The sequence below is a fragment of the Eretmochelys imbricata genome, chromosome 18 (assembly GCF_965152235.1).
Source record: "Eretmochelys imbricata isolate rEreImb1 chromosome 18, rEreImb1.hap1, whole genome shotgun sequence".
NCBI classification, from domain to species: domain Eukaryota; kingdom Metazoa; phylum Chordata; order Testudines; family Cheloniidae; genus Eretmochelys; species Eretmochelys imbricata.
In genome coordinates, this window is record NC_135589.1 from 13,826,156 (window position 1) to 13,848,861 (window position 22,706).

The window sequence follows — 22,706 nt, forward strand, 5'->3', positions numbered from 1 at the left end:
GGGATATCTGTGTCTTCCCATTAACTCTAATGGCCTGTCATTTGTCTTTCCCTAAGTTGTACAAGGCTGGGGCTAGTCTCAGCTGTCTCGGGAGGCAGCTGCCCCTCCCTGCCTGCTGCCTGGATGTCAGGTGGAGTTGTAGCTGTACTATAGATTATGAGCACGGATTTCTATATACATAAATACATAACCACAGTCTGTGGACATATTGCATAATCATGACCATTGACTTTAGAACATTACAAGCATCCAGAAAAGACCTTACTCAGTAGACCTTTATAGCACATTAACACAGTATAAAATCTGTTGGTTCCACGGCTCTGTTTTGGGGTTTAAACCTTCTATTCTCCCCGAGGGGTGTCTGGGCCCTGCGTGTCACACTATCCTGCGTGTTTAATGACTCTAAACTTAAAGCAGAAGGAGAAATGGCCAGTTAGCCAAGGTGCTTTAGAAAAATCACACACTGTACAAATGTGCTTCCCCATTTGCTCAGAAAGAGGGGACCAATTCAACCTGCTGTCATTGGCAACTGGGGTCTGACTCCAGCACCACTCCCCCTGAGAGACTCATGGGGGTCTCCCCCCAGGCGATCACGTCCCCCTTCAGCTCACTGCGCCTGCACAAGGCGAGCGCTCGGATGTCGGCGTGGCTGATGACCCAGCTCCACAGGTTGACGTGGCTCATCCACCCGGAGAACCCGTTGGAGAAGATCCCCAGGAGCTCATCTCTATCCTTCCCAAGGACGAGCGTCCCTCCGGCCTGGCTCACGTACCCTCTCTGGAGGTTCATCTCTCTCCCCACCACTCCGTTGAGCCACAGATGTGCTGCCCCGGAGTGGGAAGCCCATGCCACGCAGTAGTGGAGCCACTCCTCAGATTTGTGGTGCAGGGGGAATTCAACAAAGCGGCCCCCTACCCACAGCCCCACGGCCGAGCCCACAGTCACCACCAGCTCGTTGTCTCTTTCCTGGGTGCAATAGGCGAGAATGGTCTGACTGCCTCGATTCTGGGCTTGGATCCAAAAGCACAAGGTGAAGGCCTGGAGCTTCATGTCACGGAGGGGCCGGACGGCCACATAGCTCATGATGTTTTCAGCAGGAAAGTAGAAAGCTGGGAAAGCACTAGATTTAAGGCCTGAAATAACCAAACATCAACCAGCCATTATGCATCTTCAGAGACATGCTTTCCTGTGTCTACAGAGGGCAAGGGCATGTGCGGAGAGAGCGCACAGCTGCACTGGCAAAGCTATGCCAGAGTCTTAGCTGGCGTCAGCTAGTACTCCTTGTATTATCTTTACGGCCTTGAAAGTGCATGCAACATTTTACCCCAAATGCTTTAACATGCAAAGGCCCGGCCAAGAAGCTCTGAGAAAGGTGGACTGATACCATCAGAGCTGAGCAAAAAGTGGGAAAGATCTTTCATTAAAAAAATCCAGAAAAAATGTGAGTAATATTTGTTCCACAGATTTTGAAAAGGAACCATTTTTTCATTCATTCAATTTTTTTTGAAACTTTGTGCAAAAACGTATTTTTTTTGTTTAAAAAAAAAAAAGTCAATTTGTAGGGTTTCTTTCTCCCACTCCTTTCATTCCTTCCTCTTTTATAATTTCCCCCCTTCCCTCCCCTTTGTTCCTTTTTTCCATTTTGCCAGTAGAAAAGGAAGGGTGGTAGAAAGGGGAAGGAGCCCCAAATGAAAGTTTCATTTCCAGGTGTCATTAAAAAAACCTCCAGAACATTTAAAAAGCAAACCACGTTTTTAACTATGTTTCATTTTTGAATAAAGGTGGCTTTTGTTTAAAAACAATTGTATTTGAAGAATTCCAGCCCCCTCCCAGTACAAACATGCCTGACAATAATTCACATGCAAGCAGCTGTAAGTGGTCCAAGAACTGAAGGAGCACAAAACCCTTTAAGTCTGGATTTGAGGAGGCTGCAGAGAGGAGAGACTGTGGCCAAGAGGATAACACAGGACTATCGAGAATGGACAGGCATAGGAGGTGATAAGCTATTGGTGCCTCGCTTTCCTGGGCAACAAAATCCCTCAAAAAATTGGGAAAGAAGGAAGAAAAAAGGAGTTTAACTTTGTAAATTCTGGATGGTAGCATGTAACGGAGCACAGTGGGAGAGGAGAATGTGAAAGACTTTCATTTGGGGCAGAGAACTTTGCAATGGTGTGTCTTTCTTTCTTCAACCCTTAAGATTCCCTCCCCTTGACTCCCCAAAAGAGTGGTACTTTCCATAAATGATGTTTCTGTGATTGGCCTACATCATAAATATAAAGGGAAGGGTAAACACCTTTAAATCCCTCCTGGCCAGAGGAAAAACCCTTTCACCTGTAAAGGGTTAAGAAGCTAAGATAACCTCGCTGGCACCTGACCAAAATGACCAACGAGAAGACAAGATACTTTCAAAGCTGGAGGGTGGGGGAACAAAGGATTCTCTCTCTCTGTCTGTGTGTTGCTTTTGCTGGGATCAGAGCAGGAATACAGGTTAGAACTCCTGTAAAGGGCTAATAAGCAATCTAGTTAGATAGGCGTTAAATTCTGTTTTGTTTAAATGGCTGATAAAATAAGTTGTGCTGAATGGAATGTATATTTCTGTTTTTGTGTCTTTTTGTAACTTAAGGTTTTGCCTAGAGGGATTCTCTATGTTTTGAATCTGATTACCCTGTAAGGTATTTACCATCCTGATTTTACAGAGGTGATTCTTTTACTTTTTCTTCTATTAAAATTCTTCTTTTAAGAACCTGATTGCTTTTTCATTGTTCTTAAGATCCAAGGGTTTGAGTCTGTGTTCACCAATGCAAATTGGTGAGGATTTTTATCAAGCCTTCCCCAGGAGAGGGAATGTAGGGTTTGGGAGGATTTTGGGGCGGGGGGGGGGGGTGGAGACGTTTCCAAGCGGGCTCTTTCCCTGTTATATATTTGTTAGATGCTTGGTGGTGGCAGCAATAAAGTCCAAGGGAAAAAGGTAAAATAGTTTGTACCTTGGGGAAGTTTTAACCTAAGCTGGTAAAACTAAGCTTAGGGGTTTTTCATGCAGGTCCCCACATCTGTACCCTAGAATTCAGAGTGGGGAAGGAACCTTGACAGCCTATTCCTCCAATGTTGGTTCAGGGGGCTTCTCTTGGAATAACATCTCATTGCAACTGACCAGCATGCCTGAAGATACCAGTAAATGAGGTGAGGTTGGGGCGTGGGGGGTGTCGTATGTGCATATGGGCAGATATTTGGGGGAATGAGGTGTATTTCAGGTCCAATGCACCTTTTTCCCCAGGCTATAATAACTATTTCAAGTAGAGATGGGTACAATTTGATGTTGTTGATATGTAGTTCTGTAAATCAAAACCAGGAGCAGTTTGGATCCAGGTCCCAATTAATCTGAACTCCCAAAATTAAGGGTTCTGTGGGGCAGGCAGCTCAGCTGACAAGGTCCAGGCATGGCCCATCTTTCTTGATAGATTGCCAATTGATACAAGACTAGTTTGTTGGTTTTAAATGCCTGACAAATGAGCCTCTGGGATTAAAGGGGACATGATTCCTGGAAGCCATAACTTTATGAATGTAGCAGATGCCACCTATATATGCACGAGAGTCTATTTCTATGCAGGCGTATCTGGGAATGAGGAGGTGAGTCTGGAAATTAAATTCATATCCTCCAAAATATGGATCTGATTTGGGAGGAAAGCTGGTCTTGTTGTCACAGCACAGGACAGCGAGTCAGGAGAGCTGGGTTCATTTCTTGGCTCTCTCACTGACTTGTTTTGTGCAAGTCACTTAATTCTCAATGCCTCAGTTTTCCGCATCAGTAAAATGGGGATAATCATATTCCATTCCATTCCATAGCAATGCTCTGAGTTTTAATTCTTTCATGTGCTGATCTCTGGAGCCACTGGAGTAGGGCAATGGGATGTTAACGGCTGTCTAACAGCTGGCCTTAAGTTAAGCTTAGCTATGCTACGACTGATGGAAACTCTCCAGCGGAACCATAAAAAGGACCAAATTCTACTCATATGTCCACACAACACCCGCTGATGCTGACGCATCCACGGGCAGAGACATTGTGGGCTCCCCATTAGAGGAAAATATAGATAGTGACTTCCTGTGCAAGTGAATCTCATGGAAATAGAAGTGGCTAGAAGTGTCTTACCGGTCAGGCCCACTCCAGCCAGCAGATGCTTCTTCATCTCCTGGAGCTGAGTGTGTATTTGCTCCAGTTTTGAGCTGAGTTCTTCTGGCAGACAGAGTTCTAGATCAGTGAGAGAACAGCAATCACTGATACACATCGATTCATGGTCAGCTGGGATATTTCTCCAGCTTCCAAACATCGGGAGCTTTTGGGGCACCTCCCTTTTAAACTGAGGTCTCTTTCCCCTGTGCAGCACTTGGGGTGGGGAATTGTTTGAGTGGGCAGTTGTTCCTGGCTACATGGCCTCATCTTTGCCGTCTGTTAAGAGAACAGTGGCAAAACTGCCACCATTTGATGAGAACCAACAGGCCAAGTTCTACTCCCATTGACAGCAGTGAACGTCTTACCGCAGACTTCCATGGGATCAGGTGCTTATCTGCACAACAGATGCTTTGCCAGTACAGTATGACTATACTGCTAAAGCCGTGCTGGCAGAGCCCCCTGGTGGAGATGCAGCGTAAGCTGATAGAAGGGGGCGTTGGACCAACACAAATAAACCATCAGCTAAGCCAACAGATGCACTTCTGCTGGCATCGTTGCATCTACACTGGGGATTTTGTCAGCATAGTTGTGTTGGCTAGGAGGCGCAATTCCTTCCCCCACCCTCCTAGTTACCATAGCTATGTCAACAAAACTTTGTAGTGTAGACTAAGCCCATGGGTTGACCCTTCTTGGCTACACCTAGCCTGAGTTTAGCTTGTGACCATTTCTCCCTGGGTGTGTGTCCCTCTCTCCCCTTCTCGCTTTCTTGCTGTTAAACTCCACAAAGCATTCCACAATATGGTTTGTATGAAAGACACTGAGCAAAGGTGAGTTGTCGAGTGGTCTATGAACCTGGAGAGAGATTTTTAACATGTTAGGTCCCCTGTGTCTGAAATTGTCCCTGTTAGTTTATTGCTAATGTTCTTCCCACTGGGGGTCAAAGGTGCTGGGACAAAGGTCCAAACCTATGCTACAGCAAACACACTGGGTCTTGCACAACAAGTGGTGATGCATCATACAGCCTCCAAATTCTCACAAACCCAGGTATCCTTTCCAGGCACCCTCTGTTAGCATTGGCACTCACTTCAGTTGCACTGGCAGACAGTTCATGTTGCAAGGGGCTCAATACGCAAAAAGCTCGCGCGCTCTCTCTCTCTCTCAAAAAAAAAAGTCCTTGATTGTGGGCGCTCAGTCAGTGATGCTGTGATGGCTATGCTTATCCTTGCCTGTGATGAGGAAGGATGGTTTACTAGGTAAGGCGCTAGTCACGGACTCAATTTCCTGCTCTGCCACAGACAGACACTGACACCTTGGGAAAGTCATTTAGTCTGTGTGCTTCAGCTCCGTCTCTAAATTGGGGATAATATTTCCCTAGTTCACACAGCGCTTGTGAGGATAAATCTGTTAAAGATTGTGAAGCGCTTGGATACTACAGTAATAGGAGCCATATAAGTACCTTAGATAGATCATGTTGTTTCTGCTAGTAGATATTAGAGCTGTCATGGCACTTGGACACAATACACCCCTGCACCTTTCCTTACCCATAGTCCGAGGGTACCGTTAACCCCTACTTGAGTGTGAAGGTCTTGGGTTCTCTGCTTAACTGATTGCAAATGAAACTCACTTCGAATGGTTTCTCATTCCTTACCTGCAGGCCTGTGCCCCACCCAGAGCCACCCCTGTGATGCTGTGTTCTACCCCAGGCACCCAGTCCCAGCCCCCCCTCTTACCTCTGGCGCCTTTGGCTTTGAAAGATGATTCCACCACTCTGTCGTTGAGAGGCTGAGCGTGGCGATAGTCATTCCTCAGGGTGTTGTTCTGCCAGTCCAGCAAGGTATTCTCCAGCAGCTTGATCTTTAAGCAACATGGGCTTGTTACGGAGGGGGAAATGGGTGGCTAGCTCTTTGAAAGAGAAAACACCCCTCGCCAGACCGAGAGCGGGGTAGCTGCTGATCATGTCTCATGAGTCCTTACAGTGGCAGAGCTAGGTAGGCTATGTCTACACTGTCACTGGAAGTAAGCCTCCCCACCCAGCTCGACAGATTCACGCCAGCTTGACTCGAGCTAGCGCGCTATAAAAATCACAGGGTGGACAGTGCAGCTCGGGTGCAGACTCAGGCTCAGACCCATGGGGTCAGTTGCGCTTGAGAGCCTGCTCTCCTGCACCTGCTGCAACACCCCCATGGCTATTTTTAGTGCACTACCTCATGCCCCACTAGCATGTGTCTGCTCCCCGGGTGGGGAGGCTCATTCCCAGCAGCAGTGTGTAGAGGCCCAGAATCAGGGTGTTGCAATGTCAGAACTGAGGGACACACAGGAGTAGAACAGGAACACGGCACCTGTCAGGCTCAGGGGCAATGGCTGGACTAAGTGGAAGAGGAAGTTGTTCTGACAACTATGCATGTGATGGGGCTATGCATGCAATGCATGTGATGGGGATTTTGCAATGAGTCCTATTATTTTGCTTAACGACAACTGCCAGGGGGCCTTTGAACTGTTCCCCCCACCCCCGCCGCATTAGAATGCACAGCCCCTTGTTTAGATGCAAATTCATCTCAATCACACACACCCCATTCCTATCTCTGCTGTGTCTTAAAGAGAAGGTTACACACATTATTTACCTAAGGAAAATAATTCATCATTTAAAGCTCCTTGGTGTTCTCAGTTTATTGATGTTGCTTATGCTGGGTCTCTGCCCTATGCTAAATGCCCTGGCAGATCTAGACAAGAGGACAGAGTCCCGTCCTTTCTGAAAGGTTTTGATCACTCTTGGGGGTACAGGAGACACCTGTAATCACTCATCAACAGCTCCCCTTTGTGTCCAGAGTGGAGTCATCAGCACAGCTTAATGCCTAGCCTGGAGTCTAGACCAATGTTCATCTGGCATGCAGACAAAACCTGCACCGGCCCCTAGCTGAAATAACGCCTCCATTCACACAAGGCCAATATAAACGAGGGAGTTGCTTTTCTAAAAACAACAATTATTGTTCTGTAATTATCTTTAATCTGGTCCCAAGGGCCTGCTGGTGGGTGAGTTCGTTATGCTCCTGGCTTTGTAATCCGCAAAGACTCTGCCTCAGCAGTTTTGCTGGTTGGTTCTGGCTGGTCTTCCTTGCTGTTTTTATTTTTTTTGGGTTCTGGCCCTGTTGCATTTAACTAAGCAGGGGGTTTTGCTGCTGCTTACCAGACATCAGCTACTCTGTGCTCTGCTTGACAGAGATTTTAACTTAAACCACCGTGGCTGCAAGATGTGGCTGCAGTTGCCACTCCTGCACCGCGAGTTTGGCTGGGGGAAAGGCAGAGAGTCGCTCTGGGTGGAGACGCACCTGTTTATGCCAAGGCTGAGAGTTTAGAGATTCAATAACCTCAGACTATAAACCCTTTCAATTAGCAGTCTGTCTTGTGCTGAGTGTGGATGTCTAAGCAGCAGACGAGAGAATACGAGCCAGCACCTCTAATTCCAACAGGGACAGTCATGGTCGTATAATTAATGACACTTTCATACTAGGTTTCTTTTTGTGCCCGTTTATAAATAATAAATCACAGAAGCTTCTCCGCCTCCTTCAATTACAACGATTGTTAGACATGTTCAGCCAAACACCAATAATTTGCACTACAGCATATCACGTCACCCAGAGTGCTCTGCAAATAGATGGATCCTCACACAGACGCGCTCTCAAACAGTCATGGTTAATGTTTTCTATACCCATTGGATGGCCTAGGACAGGGGTTCTCCACCAGGGGTACACAGAGGTCATCCAGGGGGTACGTCAACTCATCTAGATATCTGCCTAGTTTTACAACAATATAGAAAGCACTAGCAAAGTCAGTACAAATTACAATTTCATACAGACAATGACTTGGTTATACGGCTCTACATACTATACACTGAAAGGTAAGTACAATATTTATATTCCATTTGATTTATTTTATAATTATATGATAAAAATGAGAAAGTGAGCATTTTTTCAGTAACAGTGTGGCTGTGACACTTTTGTATTTTTAGGTCTGATTTTGTAAGCAAGTAGCTTTTAAGTGAGGCGAAACTTGGGAGTAGTGAGACAAAACAGACTCCTGAAAGGGGTTCCGTAGTCTGGAAAGGTTGAGAGCTGCTGGCGTAGGAAACCGAGGCACAGAGAGGTGAAGGTCATCCAGGGAGTCGGGGCAGATCAGGGACTGGACCCTTGAAGGCCTGGCAAATATTATTCTCACTACACCCCACGAGGCAGGTAAGTATTGTCACGCTGAGTTACTGTCAAGACCAGGATTAGAATGTGGGAGCTCCTGGCTCCCAGCAGTATGCTCAAACTACTGGACCACACTGCCTCTGTCAAGCAGTGTGACTGGCTGAGCATCCATCACCCTGAATCTGTAAGCCAATGATCAGCCACCTGTGTCTGTCATAGAGTCTCACGTGTCAGTGCCAGGCAAAGCAATTGGAGCGCTGGTCAGAGCACTGCAGCATGGCGAACGCACCTAAGGCAATGGCCCAGCACTGCTTGGATCCAGGCCCAGTTTCCTGTGCAGCCAGAAAAGGGACAGAGCGGGGTAACGCCTTACTCTTCCCAAGAACACAGGAGAGTGGGAAAGAATGAAAAACATCCCCCTACATCAGGAAAGAGCTACAACTAGTGACTAGAGCAGGGGACTGGGAATCAGGAGGTACCAAAGATTAACAGTGTGGTCTTGGGCAAGTTACTTAACCACTGTGCCTCAGTTTCCCCAGCTGTAAAATGGAATAATGTTATTGACCTGCCTTGCATAAAGGGAAGCTACATTCATTCCTGTCTGTAAAGCACTGTGACTTTCCTGGATGGAAGGCCTTAGAGAAGGACTGAGCACTATTATGTCAAGACATCACTACAACTTTGTGCTTCTCTGCGACTTCATTCCTTTACAAAATGCCACATAGACACACACACCTCCACATGGCCCTACAACACTGCAAATAATTGCCCCAGCCCCCTCGAAAGCACCAGACAATGGAGAGTGGAGGTGTGGAGACAATTAAAGAAAGGCTGCCTGGAAGGAGGAGAGGCTGTCGCATCTGGCAAGCAGCAGAGGGGGCCTTACCTGTGTGTGTGACAGGATGATGGGAGAGTCAAAAACTGTCCAGATCACACTCTCTGAGCATGGCGGTGTGGTCAGTGAGCCGTGATACCTGTAGAAGTGTGAGAGGTTTTCAGGCAGCATGGCTTGGACATCCAGTGAACTGAGCTTGGTTGACTGCCCTAAAAAGGCAACAAAACACAGCTATATAATGACCCTGGAGAGGAAAGCAGAGGACTGGTCCTGGCAGCTATGGCCAGACACTTGACAAATCTCTTCCCAAATTCACCAGGAACTAGGCCAGTGACTGAGCCAAGCAAAGGCAGATGGGCAGGAACTGTCTTTTTGTTACGGCTGTACGAGAGCTGACTGCAAACAGATTTTCTGTCCTGAGAAAAATTCTGAGATTTTTTAAAAAAAATCTTCATCCCAAATCAAGATGAAAATGTAGACATTTTTTCAAGAAATGACCTCCCAAAAAACTAAAATTAATTTCAGGTCCTTCGACACTTTTCATTTCAATAAATGCAAAATGATCAGTTTAGATTTTTCACCCTTTTATATTTTTTATTTTTCACAACAAAAATAGTCAAAATGGTTCTGAAAATGTTGAAAAAAGATGTTTTTAAAATAGGTTTTGTCCAATTTTTTTAAATTAAATTTCATCAAAATGGCTACACACTTTCACCCAACTGGTTCAGTTTTGTTGAAAGGACACGCTATGATGGAAACTTGTTTTGATGAAAATTTTCTACCAACTCTAGTCTACAGCACCTTGCATAGTGAGGCTGGAGTCTATATGTGCTACTAGAATAGAGATAAATAACAATATCCATACTTGATAAGCTGATTTAATAGCTCTTTTCCTGCTCTAGGCACTTTGAAAATAAAAATCACTTTATATAAGGGCCAGATATTATTAAGAAGACTATTTTTTATGATTCTGGACCTTCCAAGGTCCCTATGGAATTTGCCCTACACATAATGCAAGGGTGGGTTTTGTGGCTTGAGAACCAGTTTGGTGTTCGCGAGAAAGACCTGATTACACAGTTGAGTTCACCTGTCCATGGAAATCAGCTCAGGAAATCCCAGGGCAGCCCCAAACCAATAGCCCAGTGTATTGTGTTAATACTGAGTTGCTGTAGACTTTTCATTTATTTATTTATTTACTTATTTAGTGAGACTGTTTTTTCTGATGTAGCAAGCTCTGGTGGAGGCAGGGAGAAGTCCCTCCCTTTAACAGGATGCCATGGCTTGCTTAAGAATGGAAGGATGATTCTGCAATCAGCACCCCTGTTTTCTGCATGTGTGGGGAAGGAGAGAAACTGCAGGGGTGTGCAGTGGGGTATGGCTGAAGTAACCTAGTTATTTAACTGTAACTTGATATAGAATTTGTTTTTAAAAAAATGCAGCAAGCTGCCTACTAGCCTCCCCTGCTTCTCCCAGTAACAACTGCAGCGTCCAGCAACGCACATGGAACCCAATGAGCATGGGGCATCTGTAAGACTGGTAAATTACAACTGAAAGGGAAAGTCCCCATCAGCTGGGACCCTCTGGCTGAGTCACAGACCTGGGTCCTGTCATGCATGATTAGGAAGAGCATGTTAAGTTCTGATAGCTCTATGTGACCTCTGGCTCATGGGACATCTGACCTTGAAGTGGCCACTGCACCTTAAAACCAGGTAAATAATAACCCCAGTCTCCCATGCCATTCATCAACCAGGCCAAGATCTATCTGGCCTTATCCATGAGAATGAAATGGATCTTCCTGTTGAGCTCACCCGCCCTGCCATCTCTCCCCTTGGGCTGTCTCCTTTAGGTCCAGGCGTACCCAGCACTTACAAGTACTGACTTTTTGGGCAACAAGAATGGAGAGGGGTGCCAGGGACTTACCAGCAAACCTGATTTTGGCCAGGTTCGAAATGAATTCACTGTAGTAGGTGTTCTCAAAATTCCCATCCTAGAAGGAGAACAGGGCTTGCTGAATAAAATGTGTAAAAGTCAACCTAGCACCAGCTCTACCTCAGTTCAGCATGTGAGATTCACTGAGGCAGGAGCTCACACAGCCAAATACTGGAGCTGGATTTCTTAAGGGATTGGATATTTTCATGAGTAATCACCACACTTGTCATTATGGATCCGAAAGATAGAAGCCTGCACTGAATTGCACAAGAGTGCTGGAGGGTTAGAGGGTGAAGGGCTCCTCCCCCGTGTCCTCCTCTTACATACACACTAAAGCATCCTAGTGTTCTTTTGTGTTAGGTGGGGGAAACTGTGGCATGGAGATGCTAAGGCTGACATTTTCAAACTTTGGGAGCATAAAGTTGGGCACCAAAGTCTGTATTTAGGTATCTGAATAACTGACTTGATTGTCAGAGCCCACTGCCTTCCATAAGATGTGTGGGTGCTCAGCACCTCTGACAATCAAGCCAGTTATGACTCAGGAAGTGTCTCAGTAGTGAGTTAGATGCCCAGTGTTAAGCAACCACATCCTGAAAATTTGGGCCTAAGATCCTATACCTTTTTGGCCCTAAATGACTCACCTAAACTCAATGCATGAACTGAGAGTAGAACTCACGAGTCCTGGCCCCCGGCCCAACTGCGCTAACCACTAGACAACACTGTTCTCCCAGTGCTAGAAACAGAACCCAGGAATCCAGATGCAGTCCCTCCTCCTCTAACCACTAGACACCACTTCCCTCCCACAGCTGGGAGGAGAATCCAGGAGTCTTGATCCCCTCAGCCTCTGATCATTGCCTCTCATGAACTGCGAAGCATGAGGAAGAGAGGGAGATGCCCTTTTTCAGTGCCTGGAAGCTTCTCGTCAGCAGGCGCTCTGGAACGGAGCGAAGTTATGCCTCTCTTTATCGCACCACAATGGGATCTCAACTGCCATGTCAAATCATCTCTTGCTAGGACCGCAGATCCCTGTCTGCAGCTTTTGTCAACACGAAGCAGCGCTCAGGCCTTTGAAATGAGCACAGAGCTCTCACGAGGCTGGAGCCTAGAGGAGACGAACAATGCTCTGGTGCTGGCAGTGGGCAGCTGAGTGGTGCTTCCCAGAGCCAGAGAAGAGAGGGGAGGGGTGACCCTTTCCCATCAGAGAGCCAGACCTCTGAGTCCAGTTAGTAAGGTCAGTGAACACACAGACATTCAGCCACGTCCATGACCTAAAGCCAGTCACAGCACTCCCGAGGCAGAAGATCGGTCACTAATTTGAGCTTCCCTGCCCCCCATCAAATAGTTATTCTGTTATAATTTCTTCTTATTACAATAACACCTAGAGGCCCCAACTCAGAGGGGTGCCCCATATGGGTGCTGGAACAACGGATGCGGGGGGGGGGGTGCTGCAGCACCCCCAACTTGAAATGGTTTCTAGTATAGACTGGGTTTACAGTTTGGGTCAATGGGTCTCAGTACCCCCACTATAAAAATTGTTCCAGCCCCCCTGGTGCCCCATGGTGCTAGGTGCTGTGTATACATCTAGCAGGAGACTCTCCCTGCCACAAAGCACTTGATGTCTAAACAGACAAGGGAGACAACAGGTAGGAGAAAGGGAGTGTTATTATTGGGCCCAAGTTACAGATGGGGAACTGAAGGATGAGGAGTCTGAGGCCCAGGCAGCTGATTTCAAGGGAAGCTAGGAGTCTAAATGCCATTGAGGATCTGAGGCTAAGTGACTTGCCCAGGGTCACACAGCGAGTTTGTGGCAAAGCTGGCCTGGGAGTTGAGCCCAGCTCTCCTGTATCCCAGGCCCATTCCCTAAATGAGCATGCCTCTTCCCTATTATTATTTACCCACAACGTTTCTTTTCCGTCATTCATCCAGAACTGCTTCTTCTACTCTGTCTGCCTCGATGCTGCTCCACCTTCCCTCTCTCACATCCATGTGCCTACGGGGCTCTTGCTTTACCTACTAACATCTGCCACTTTGTAGCTTTCCCCCAGGGCTCGTACTATGGGGTTGTTCAACTCAGTCTGTGAGGGTGTGGGTTGAGTGGTAGGGGTATCAGCTCACCTTCCCCCCACTCCTGGGCTAGGACACCCTCCCTTAGACAGCTCTGATCTCAGACTCTTCCTCTTTGTACCAGCGGGAGCTGTCTGTAGTACAGAGCCCATGCACTTGGCAGAAGGGAGCTGTTGGACACAGGAGCCTGGGCCTTCAAAATAATCTCAGCTGGGGACAGGACCACTCCAAGGACAATGAAAGGCTGAGCCGCATCATTGTCCACAGACAAGTTTCACCTCTCTCCTCCCCCCTGGCAACGAGAGGAGGCCATAAGAGAAAAAATATATTCATCACCCAGTGCAGGCAAAGGAGTCGGACCCAGTCTGCAGTGGAACCAGTGTGGTTCTGTGACATGGGGAGAGGGCAGTGCATGAGAGGGCGGCACAGGGAGTGCTAATCCCAGGCATTCCCCGGAGCCACGTTCCAAAGGGGTCACTGTGTGCAATACAAAGGCTGAAGGAGCACCCCATTAGGCACGTCCACCAGCCATGTGCTGCAGGCAGGTGGGATAAGCTACTCTAGCCTGGAAGCCTGGGCCATGGAGGAGCTGCGACACTCTGAGCAGGGAAAGATCCGCCCCTGGCTGCTCCAGTAATGTGCTGGAGAGAGGACTGGGGGTAGATGCACTAATGCTTTCCCCGTGTAATGCAAACACGCTGAACAAAGGAAAGAGAGGCATAAGCTTTTTTTTGCATAGAACTGCTGCTGTGACCAGGGAGGGAGTGACTGGCTGTCATTCCGTGAGAGTCCAGGGGTCACTTTCAAGCTGGGGGTATTGTGGGCTCAAGGTCTTCAGGGGAAAAAAATGGAGCTGAGATTTTTTACAATGGGGGAAAAAGCAAATTTAAATTAATAAAGGGACTGGAAGCGATGGCTCTGGGGATTGGTGATAGACTATGAAGACTTCACCTTTAACGTGGCTGGTTCAGATTCGTCCACAGGGGCCACTTAGGGGTTGTTTGGTAGCCTGTGTGACATGACTTTAGCGGGTCTCTGCCCAGTTCCAGTGGGCACGTGTCTACATAACAAAAACCACTTCCAATAACTGGTCAACTTGCCTGGCAACATCAGTGGCTGTCTGGCCCGCAGAGAAAAGCTGAGTGTCAGCCCCACCTGTAATACAGCCCGCTCTTCTCCCCAGGCGGGGAAAATGCAGGTCATGTGACTGGTGGATCACATGACCCACCAATCAGGTAGGGGATAGATAAGCAAGAGTCGGGGGGGCAGAGAGACTTTGGATGAGGCAAAAGACTGAGTTAGAGGTGCCTGGTGATTGTTGTGAAACCTCCTGAAGTAGCTAGAGAAGACTCTTTGCCAACTGGTTTCCAAGGTGGGGTAGAAGGTTGCATGATACCCCCATAGGGGGTCTTGGAGAGAGGGCTGGTGTTTGGAAGGTTTTGGGTTTTTTGGGGGGTTGTTTTTTTTTGTTTTGTTTTTTTGAAAGACTTTATTGACTCACCTAGGTTAAACTGGTGATGGAAAACTTAAAAGGGCTGGGGAGAAGCATTGTGTGAGCCCTGGAAGGAGGGCTGTGTGATCCCCTAGCTAAGAGGGAAGGGTTTGGGCCTGGAAGGCCCCTAGAAATTGCATGGAAAGATTTAAAAATAAAAAAAAAGTGACCCCCACCCCACCCCCTGAAGTAGGGGTTGCCAGGTGTCTGGTTTTTGGTGCTGCAGGGCTAAGCCAGGCTAGTCCCTACCTGTCCTGGCACTGGGCTGTGCCCTGGAAGCGGTCAGTGGGTCCAGCTTGTAGATGTGGTGTCCATGGGGCTCTGTATGCTGCCTCCAGAACCTTTGTTCAGAGTGGCACTCCCATGGGCTGGGAACTGTGGCCAATTGGAGCTGGGGGGGTGATGCCTAAAGGTGAGAGCAGTGTGTGGAGCCTTCTGCCTGCCCTCCCCCCACATAGGAGCCAGACCTGCTTCTGGGGTGAAGCCAGGGCTGGCAGGGAGCCTGCCTTAGCCCTGCTGTGCTGCTGACTGGGATCCGCCTGAGGTAACCCCCTGAGCCCTCCCCCAAACCCCTCATCCCTGGCCCCAGCCCAGAGCCCTCACCCCTCTGCACTCCAACTCCCTGCCTCAACCCATAGCCCCCTCCCACACTCTGAAACCCTTGGCTCCAACCTGGAGCCCCCGCTCCTGCACCCTAAACCCCTCATCCCTAGCCCCAGCCCAGATCCTGCACCCCAGCCCAGTGAAAGTGAGTGAGGGTGGAGGAGAGTGAGTCACAGAGGGGAAAGATAATGAGCAGGGAGGTGCAGGCCTCAGGGAAGGGGCTGGAGTGGCTTCGGGGACATACCTAGTGTGTTTGGTTTTGTGTGATTAGAAAGTTGGCAACCCTACCCTGAAGGGAAGTTTTGCTTTAGGTAGCCTGGACTGTGGAAAGCTCCTGGAAGACCCAGGGGGGAATTGAAGGTGGGGTGTCTGCAGGGCCACCCACTGCCATGAGGTGGAGCGAGGGAGAGGGTGTTCTGGCCACAGGCAGTCTCAGCAGAGAGGCCAATGACTGAATGGGCCATGGGGAATGAATTCTTCTCTCATTCCAAACAGGGCTCTGCCCAGAGCAGGGGAGCAGAACCCGCCATCTGTGTTCTGGGCCTGAATAGATTCCATTCCAAAACCTTTCAAATGCACAGAACTCCCACAAAAATCTTACTCTGGAAATATTTCCAAGCATGAAGCAGGGTCTCTGCAAGGACTCGGATCAGGTTATTTCTGTTACCAGGCAGGCGAACTCTGTTGTGGTGACCATTCCAATTGGTGCTCCTTTGTGTTGGGTGCTGCAGAGCTGCCCCTGCACCAATGTGCTTTTTGCTGTGGCGCTCATGGTGCGCTAGAGGATGGGGTGATGGATTTCTTTGCTTCTGCTGGGGTTCACCCCCATCTCAGGAGCCTCTAGCCCCCTCCTGTGCTCAGTGACCGTCTAACCCTGGCTCCCAAATAGTTCAAAAAAACAACCATGGCATGTCCCGTGGAAGGTAACTCTTAATGTCTGTTCCCATCCTTCACAAAAGCCCTTCTGGCCAAACTGTGACCTGGTGGTCAGCCTTCTACCACTGAATGAGTTGAGGGGTGATGACCCATCTCAGCAGTGTTCTGCCGTGGGTGACCCTTGAAAAGCCAATAACCTACAGCAAGCAAAAGGAATAGTCTATAGCAAGCACCTTCCACCACCATTGTGGTCCAGAAGATAGTGCCCCGGACTAGGGTGGGAGATCTGGATTTCTCTCCCCGCCCACAAGCTCCATCTAACTGCTACGTACCCTTGGACATGTCCTTTCACCTCCCTGTGCCCCTGTATTCCCTTGTCTGTTCAATCTGCTAGGGCAGGGGCTGTCTCTTACTATGTGTTCGTACAGTGCCTCGCGCAATGGGGCTCTGCTCTTGTTTGGTGTTGTGTTCATAGCATGCATGCAGCAATTAGATAGAAACATAAATACGTCCGTTGGAAGGCTGCAGTGTCACACTGCTTTATTCCTTAGCATTCAGAATAACAAAAGCACCAAAAAATGGGGAGAGAACAGGCTTGCTCCCTAAGACAGAGGGGCACAACTCACCCCACCTAGCTTTAAGCTGGTTCTTTCCAGATTGACTCTGATCAGAGCCCCCTAGCCTGCAAGCTAGTTCTTAACCTTGTTCTTAAAGTGACCACCTACAATTCCAACAAATACACTTCAGTTAGGCCTGCTACATGCTACTGCAGAACAAATAATAATGTCCCATACCCACTCGCCAACCTGTTCCCTCTCCCTGTAGAACTACAACCTACCACATAGAGGAAAGCAAGCACTGCCAGCCCATTCAGCTTGTCTTTTGCTTCTTCAAAACTGGAGTAGTTACCGGAGTTGTAATGGACAATGTGCAGCTGTAGGAGAACAAGACAAGGTCAGTCCAAGGCTGGGGACTGGTGGTTAAGCTGCCTCTAGCTCTTGAAAGAATAGTCTCTGTCTGAAGGGATAGCCAGTGCCCAACCTTCTCTTGGTCCTGCTGACCTAATGCAGACACCCAAGCCTTCAGCAACAAGGGTAGGGGAAAATATTTTAGGACCAAATTTCTAGCCTCCATGACACTCAGGTAGCTGTGGTGACTTCAGTGCACAGTACTGGAAGAATTTGGCCCTAAATGTTTATCACAAACCTGTGTTGCTGAAGGCCTGTTTGATTGGGATTGTGCAGGTGCGACTAGAGCGGTAGCACGGCCCACAGTGGCTAGTGTGTTGGACTTAGATACTTGGGGTCTAATCCTGGCTCTGCCACCAATCTGCTGAGTAACCTTGGCCAAGTCACTTCGTTTCTTTCTTTAGAACGCAAACTCTTCAGGGCAGGGATTGACTCTTACTGTGTTTGCACAGCACCTAGCACAGTAGGTTCCCTCCTCACATTTGTGGCCTTTAGGTGCTACTGCAATGCCCACTTTCCTCCTCCTTCCTTAAAGCTACTAGCTGTAGCTCGGGTCCCGCCATTGACCTTTAACGCAAGAAGGCTTTTCTTTGCTTACTGCCTGTAGGGCTGAGGCTCGTGAACAGATGCCGAAGAGAGAGTCCTTGTGCAGCAGCTAACCTTCATTTTGCAAAGGTGGTTTGGCTCTAAGGGCTGACCAAAGAGCCAATAACTCCATATTACTCATAAGCAGGATTCCCTCCTGGGTTTTAAAAGTAGGAAGGAAAAACATCTGTGATACCCCTTTTTGCAACGATTGCAATTAAAGAGCAGTTTGAGAAAACAAATGTTACGGGCCTGATCCAAACCCCCTTGGCTGCCATGAGAATTGTTTTTCCTTTTCATTTAATTGCTTTCAGAATCAGGCCCAATATAAGGAAAAAAAAATGTATTAACATATCCCTGAGCCCCTATTAAACAGCCTTTGCTAACTGCAGCTGCAAACGTCAGACAGGGAAAAGCATTTGCCATTCTTGTTGCTTTCTGAGGGCCAGCCCTTTGCTGCACATGATCTTGTCTGCCAAAGCTTGGCAGCTCCCTTCTGTGAAGTGGGCTGTCACAGAATGGGCCCTGGGGCAAACAGCTAAAATGGAGATTAATTCTAGCTCTGTATTCCCCCCTCAGACACACACATCACAATGCATGTGGTGAACTTTGGCCTGCCACTGTAAGCAAAGAGCAACCATGCGGAAGACAGTGGATAAAGCAGTCGGGGAACCTTTGACAGTCAAGGGCTGGAGTCTTATTTCTAAACATGAAAGAGCCTTGGCTAGTGGAATACCAGAGCTTTTCTCCTCTCTCTCTCCCTTCTTGCTAGGACTGTCTTTTAATAACCCCCATCCCAGTCAATTAGGTTCATTGCCAAAGAAACTGACTAACAGCCTGATCAGAGTCAAAGCTCAAACTACAGGGGCTTCTGCCTCAATCTCCCTATTGGCCATAGCATGCAGTGATGGAACCTGGCCAGAAATAAGGCATGGCCCAAATTTTGCTGCTTGTTGTGCCTTAATTTTCTACCTCCTTGGACCTTTTGCACCCATCTGGACACGATGAGTGTAAAATGCATCCATATCAGAATCCTTCTCTCGCTCACATCAGTGGTAGCATTTTACATCCACTTTGCATTCTCCTCTAACAAGGGGAAATGACTACCCAAGGCAGTGGCAAATCAGGCCCATGGACATCAGTGGAGTTGCTCCAGATTTAAAGCAACGTAACCCAGACAGCCCTCTACATTTAAAGCAATTCACAGGGTGCTGTGTTTGCCAATAGAGGTTTTCTTTTAACATGGGATTTTCCTGTGTTGTTTGTTGTTGCTGTCCCCCCGCCCCATGAGGGGAAAGAAGGCAACCCTCTCCCTTTATGAGGAGGAGGCATGTCTTCCCCTTAAACAGGTACCTCCGCGAAGTATCTCATTCCATCCACGGTATGTTCGGAGCCACTGGTCTCCAGGTCCAGCCCGCCCCAGTGCAAGTGCATCTGGACAGCCGTGAAGAGGCTTGGGAGCCCTTTGGTGATGTGCATGGTGGGTGGCAAATCAATCTGGACTGCAAGATAGGAGAATAAGATGACACTAAATGGATGCAGCTGGTCCTGATGCTGCAAATACTTAATACAGTGTATACAGCTTAGTGGGGAGAGCAGCTTCATGGAACTCAGTGGGGCTGCTCCTGCTGGTGGGGTAAACTCCCTAGCCTCTGTTTAGGAAAGCACTTGAGCATGGGAGTACTCCTAGTGAAGTCAGTGGGATACTCAGGATACCTGCTTAGGGTTAGGCAGATGCTTAAAGTTATTTCCTGATCTGGGGCCTGTGCTCCATAGGGGGTGTTTGCAAGATCAGTCACCCTGAATGCTGGCATGTCCTAGTGCTAAGGCTGCTGCATGTTGGTTTGTATGATCTCTGTAGATGGGGTTTATCTGATCTAATGAATGCATCTTGCGGCTGGGATGCTGGTGCCTGAATTCTATGAAACTCTTTTTGAAAGCAAAAACGGTCTAAGGTCAGATAATCAATGTTGCACACTAGATGAGTGTGAGAGAGAGGGGATCTGCGCACACCGGTGCATCTGCAAACTACAGTCCACTGAGTTGGACATGCCTGACATAAATATGTACGTGTCTGACTTTTTCAGCAATGCTACAGAATGGGAGGAGAGTGGACATGTCACACAAGTGCAATTTTCAAAGGGTGATTGTATGAGCATCTTCAGTTCCACCCACGCAATCTTCAGTGAATTAAAACTACAACTGACTTTAATATATTAGATCCAATGAGTGAAGAAAGAGCCATCTGCTACAATTCTAATTGCTTATCGGTGGTTAAAATATTAATGGCCAGACCCTTGCAATCTCCAGTGCTTCCCATGGGGCTTGTAGGATTCAGCACTTCTTGGGATCAGGCCAAGTGGTCTAAAGTGCTGCTGTTGACTCCAGGGGGGAGCAGGATTGAGCCACAGTGACTATCTCGTTCATTCCATGAGGTAATAAAGGTGCAAATCCCAAGGCCTGTTCTCCATACCCAAGTAATGCTACAGCCTCTGCTTAAGGTTAGATGTAGTGTGAACTGTCCATGGCTATGGAAGGAGAGATGCTCCAGGCCCTGTTTACTGTATTGAGGCAGTAACCTGCCACCCTCCTGAGATTAGCAGTGATGTCACAGCCCTGCTGCCCTCCTCTTTGGGGCAGGGAAAGTAGTTTGACAAGCCCCCACTGCTTACCTGAGTGCCCATTGTTGGTCATGGTGAAGTTCCCCTGCAAGGGTCCATCGTAACCAGTCAGCTCCAGCTGCGTGAGCTGCGGGTTGTACCTCACTTTCCTCTTCTGAATGTCAATGGGGGACTGGTGCTTGCCAGCACAGGCTGCAAAGTGCTTTCCCCAGTGCATTTCATCCAGCTCTCCAGCTGCAAAGCCGAGAAGAAGCAGAGCAGGCTCTTACAAAGCGGCAGGAGTCCTGCTGGCCCACTGGCGATGAGTTGTTCCTTGCTCAGCAGCAGGGCCGCAGAGCATCCCCCTCTGATTATTACAACTCCAGGAACTGCATGTCTGAAAGACTGATCTACCTTCCCTAGTGTGAAAATGTGCATCGTTCCGGCTGCATGACAACTGCCCCACCAGGCAGGAAACCTGCCTCCCCCTAATATCCCATCTCTACTAATGGCTGGAGGCCGAACCTGTATTGAAATAGAAGTGGTGTTTATACAGACAGTGATGTTTATATCTACTTCAGGGGACAGAGGCATGAAGTCTGGGTTCTTTTCTAATGAAAGCTGCGAACTGCGCTAAGCCAATTGTCTCAGTTTCTCAGAGGTGGGGGCCCACGGAGGATTGTCAGCAAATTCTCTACTTTTTTTTAAAAAATTATTTATATAGGCACTATCAAGGAAATAAGGAATGGAAAAGGGGAGAGGGTTTAAAATAAATTAAACCTCTTGCGTGTTTTTTCCTAACTCATCTCACTTGCTGTCTGGAGCTTCTTTGGTCCCTTGAATGCTCTCTACTAAGACACTAACTTGTCAGTGCTTTACAAATAAGAATTGGCACTTTCAATCCCACCTTTCATTTGAGGATCACAAACCTTTTTATTCTCACTGATTAAACCATATACTACCTCTTTAGGGTAGGTAAATAGTACTAATTCCTTTTTATACATCGGTAAACTGAGGCCTGGGGAAGTTTAAGTGACTTGTGAGTCAGTCGTAGATATAGAAATAGAACCCAGGAGTCCTGGTTTGCCACTCATCTGCTCTAAATCACTAGCTAACATTCCCTCCCTTTTAATATATAAAGCAATAAAATTTCCGCTTCAATTTCCACTTCAATTCAATTTAAGTATTTAACACCTCCCACAACCCCAGTGCCGTCCAAATAATTAAGCACTGCTTTAATCTTTGAAGGCTCTTTGCTCTCGCTGTACTGTTGTATTCAGGACTTTATGGCACTTTTATGTCCTCTGCCACTACTCTGGCTTAGAATCAGTTTGGAAATCCATTCTTCCTTTTCCAGCAGTTCCCTTTGCCATTTACAGCATATTGATCTATTTCAGAGTCAGAATACCAGAGCCAAGGTAAACCCTTAAGCTGTTGCTGAAATCTCCCACTGAGAATTCAACAGTACAGGGTGCTGGTCTGGCTTTTTAACCATTTTTTAAAAAATCTTTTAATTGTTCAAAGCTATTTCAGCATCTGCCAAGTGTTTTTCTGTTTGTTTGTTTTATTATTACTACATCATTATAAACCTATTTCAACATCTGAGACCTTTTCTTTTCTTTCATTTTACTTTGGGAAAGTCCGTTTTTGCAGGTACTGTAGTTTGTTTAATTCCCAGACATGCATCAGTGAGGTAATTGCACAGATGCTCCGGAGATGTTGGTGAAAAGATTCCAAAGATAATTGTTGTAAGCAGCCCAGTGTGCTAACTGGAATTTTTTTTTAAAAAAATTTAAATCAAGAACTTTAGTTCCCCCACTGTGGCAGCCTGCTTCAAAACCCATTGAAATCCATGGAAAGGCTCCCAGTGACTTCAACAGATTCTGAAAAAAACTAAGAATTAAGCAAAATTTCACGAGGGCAAATATGCAAACAGCAGCCCTCTACCTCTGTATCCATGTTCCACAGGCTATGAAAGTAAAATAGTGAGCAAGCAGTTATCCAAAGGGAAAGCTTTTTTTTTCTTTCCAGGATCAGCAAAAGGTCAGCTTTTATTCTAAAGCCCTGTAAAGATTTTTCTCGTTGTTTGCACCCCATTGTTCTCTCTGACAATATGTTCCAATCACACAAAGGAATGGAGAAGGTTGGCAGTGAAAAGAACCACTTTTAAAATACACAGTCATCAATGAAGTGAAATAAATTAGCTGCCATGTTTTGTTCGAATAGACCAGCTGAAAAGCCCAGCTTTAGCTCCAGCCACAGGTGACTGTCTTAAGCAGCCTGGTGGAGCCAGCAGCACTTAAAAATCACTTGCTTGCTTGTGCTCGTTACCTTTGTATGTCCAGTGCATTATATGAGAAGCGCTGAGATGCACAAGGAGCAGGTGCAGCAAGGTGGCT

At 47.4% G+C, this 22,706-nt stretch overlaps 1 protein-coding gene across 1 annotated transcript; it reads right to left on the bottom strand.

Annotated features, from left to right (window-relative positions):
• Window positions 1–519: 519 nt before the first annotated feature.
• CA6 (carbonic anhydrase 6) lies at window positions 520–22,672 on the bottom strand. The gene is made up of 10 exons (XM_077837586.1): window positions 22,639–22,672; window positions 20,380–20,562; window positions 19,061–19,209; window positions 16,993–17,088; window positions 11,111–11,177; window positions 9,242–9,399; window positions 5,899–6,022; window positions 4,161–4,246; window positions 2,429–2,444; window positions 520–1,133 (listed from the first exon to the last, which is right to left on the bottom strand). The coding sequence occupies exons 1-10, from the start codon at window positions 22,655–22,657 to the stop codon at window positions 520–522; spliced, it is 1,512 nt and encodes a 503-aa protein (XP_077693712.1). The 5' UTR covers window positions 22,658–22,672.
• Window positions 22,673–22,706: the final 34 nt, after the last annotated feature.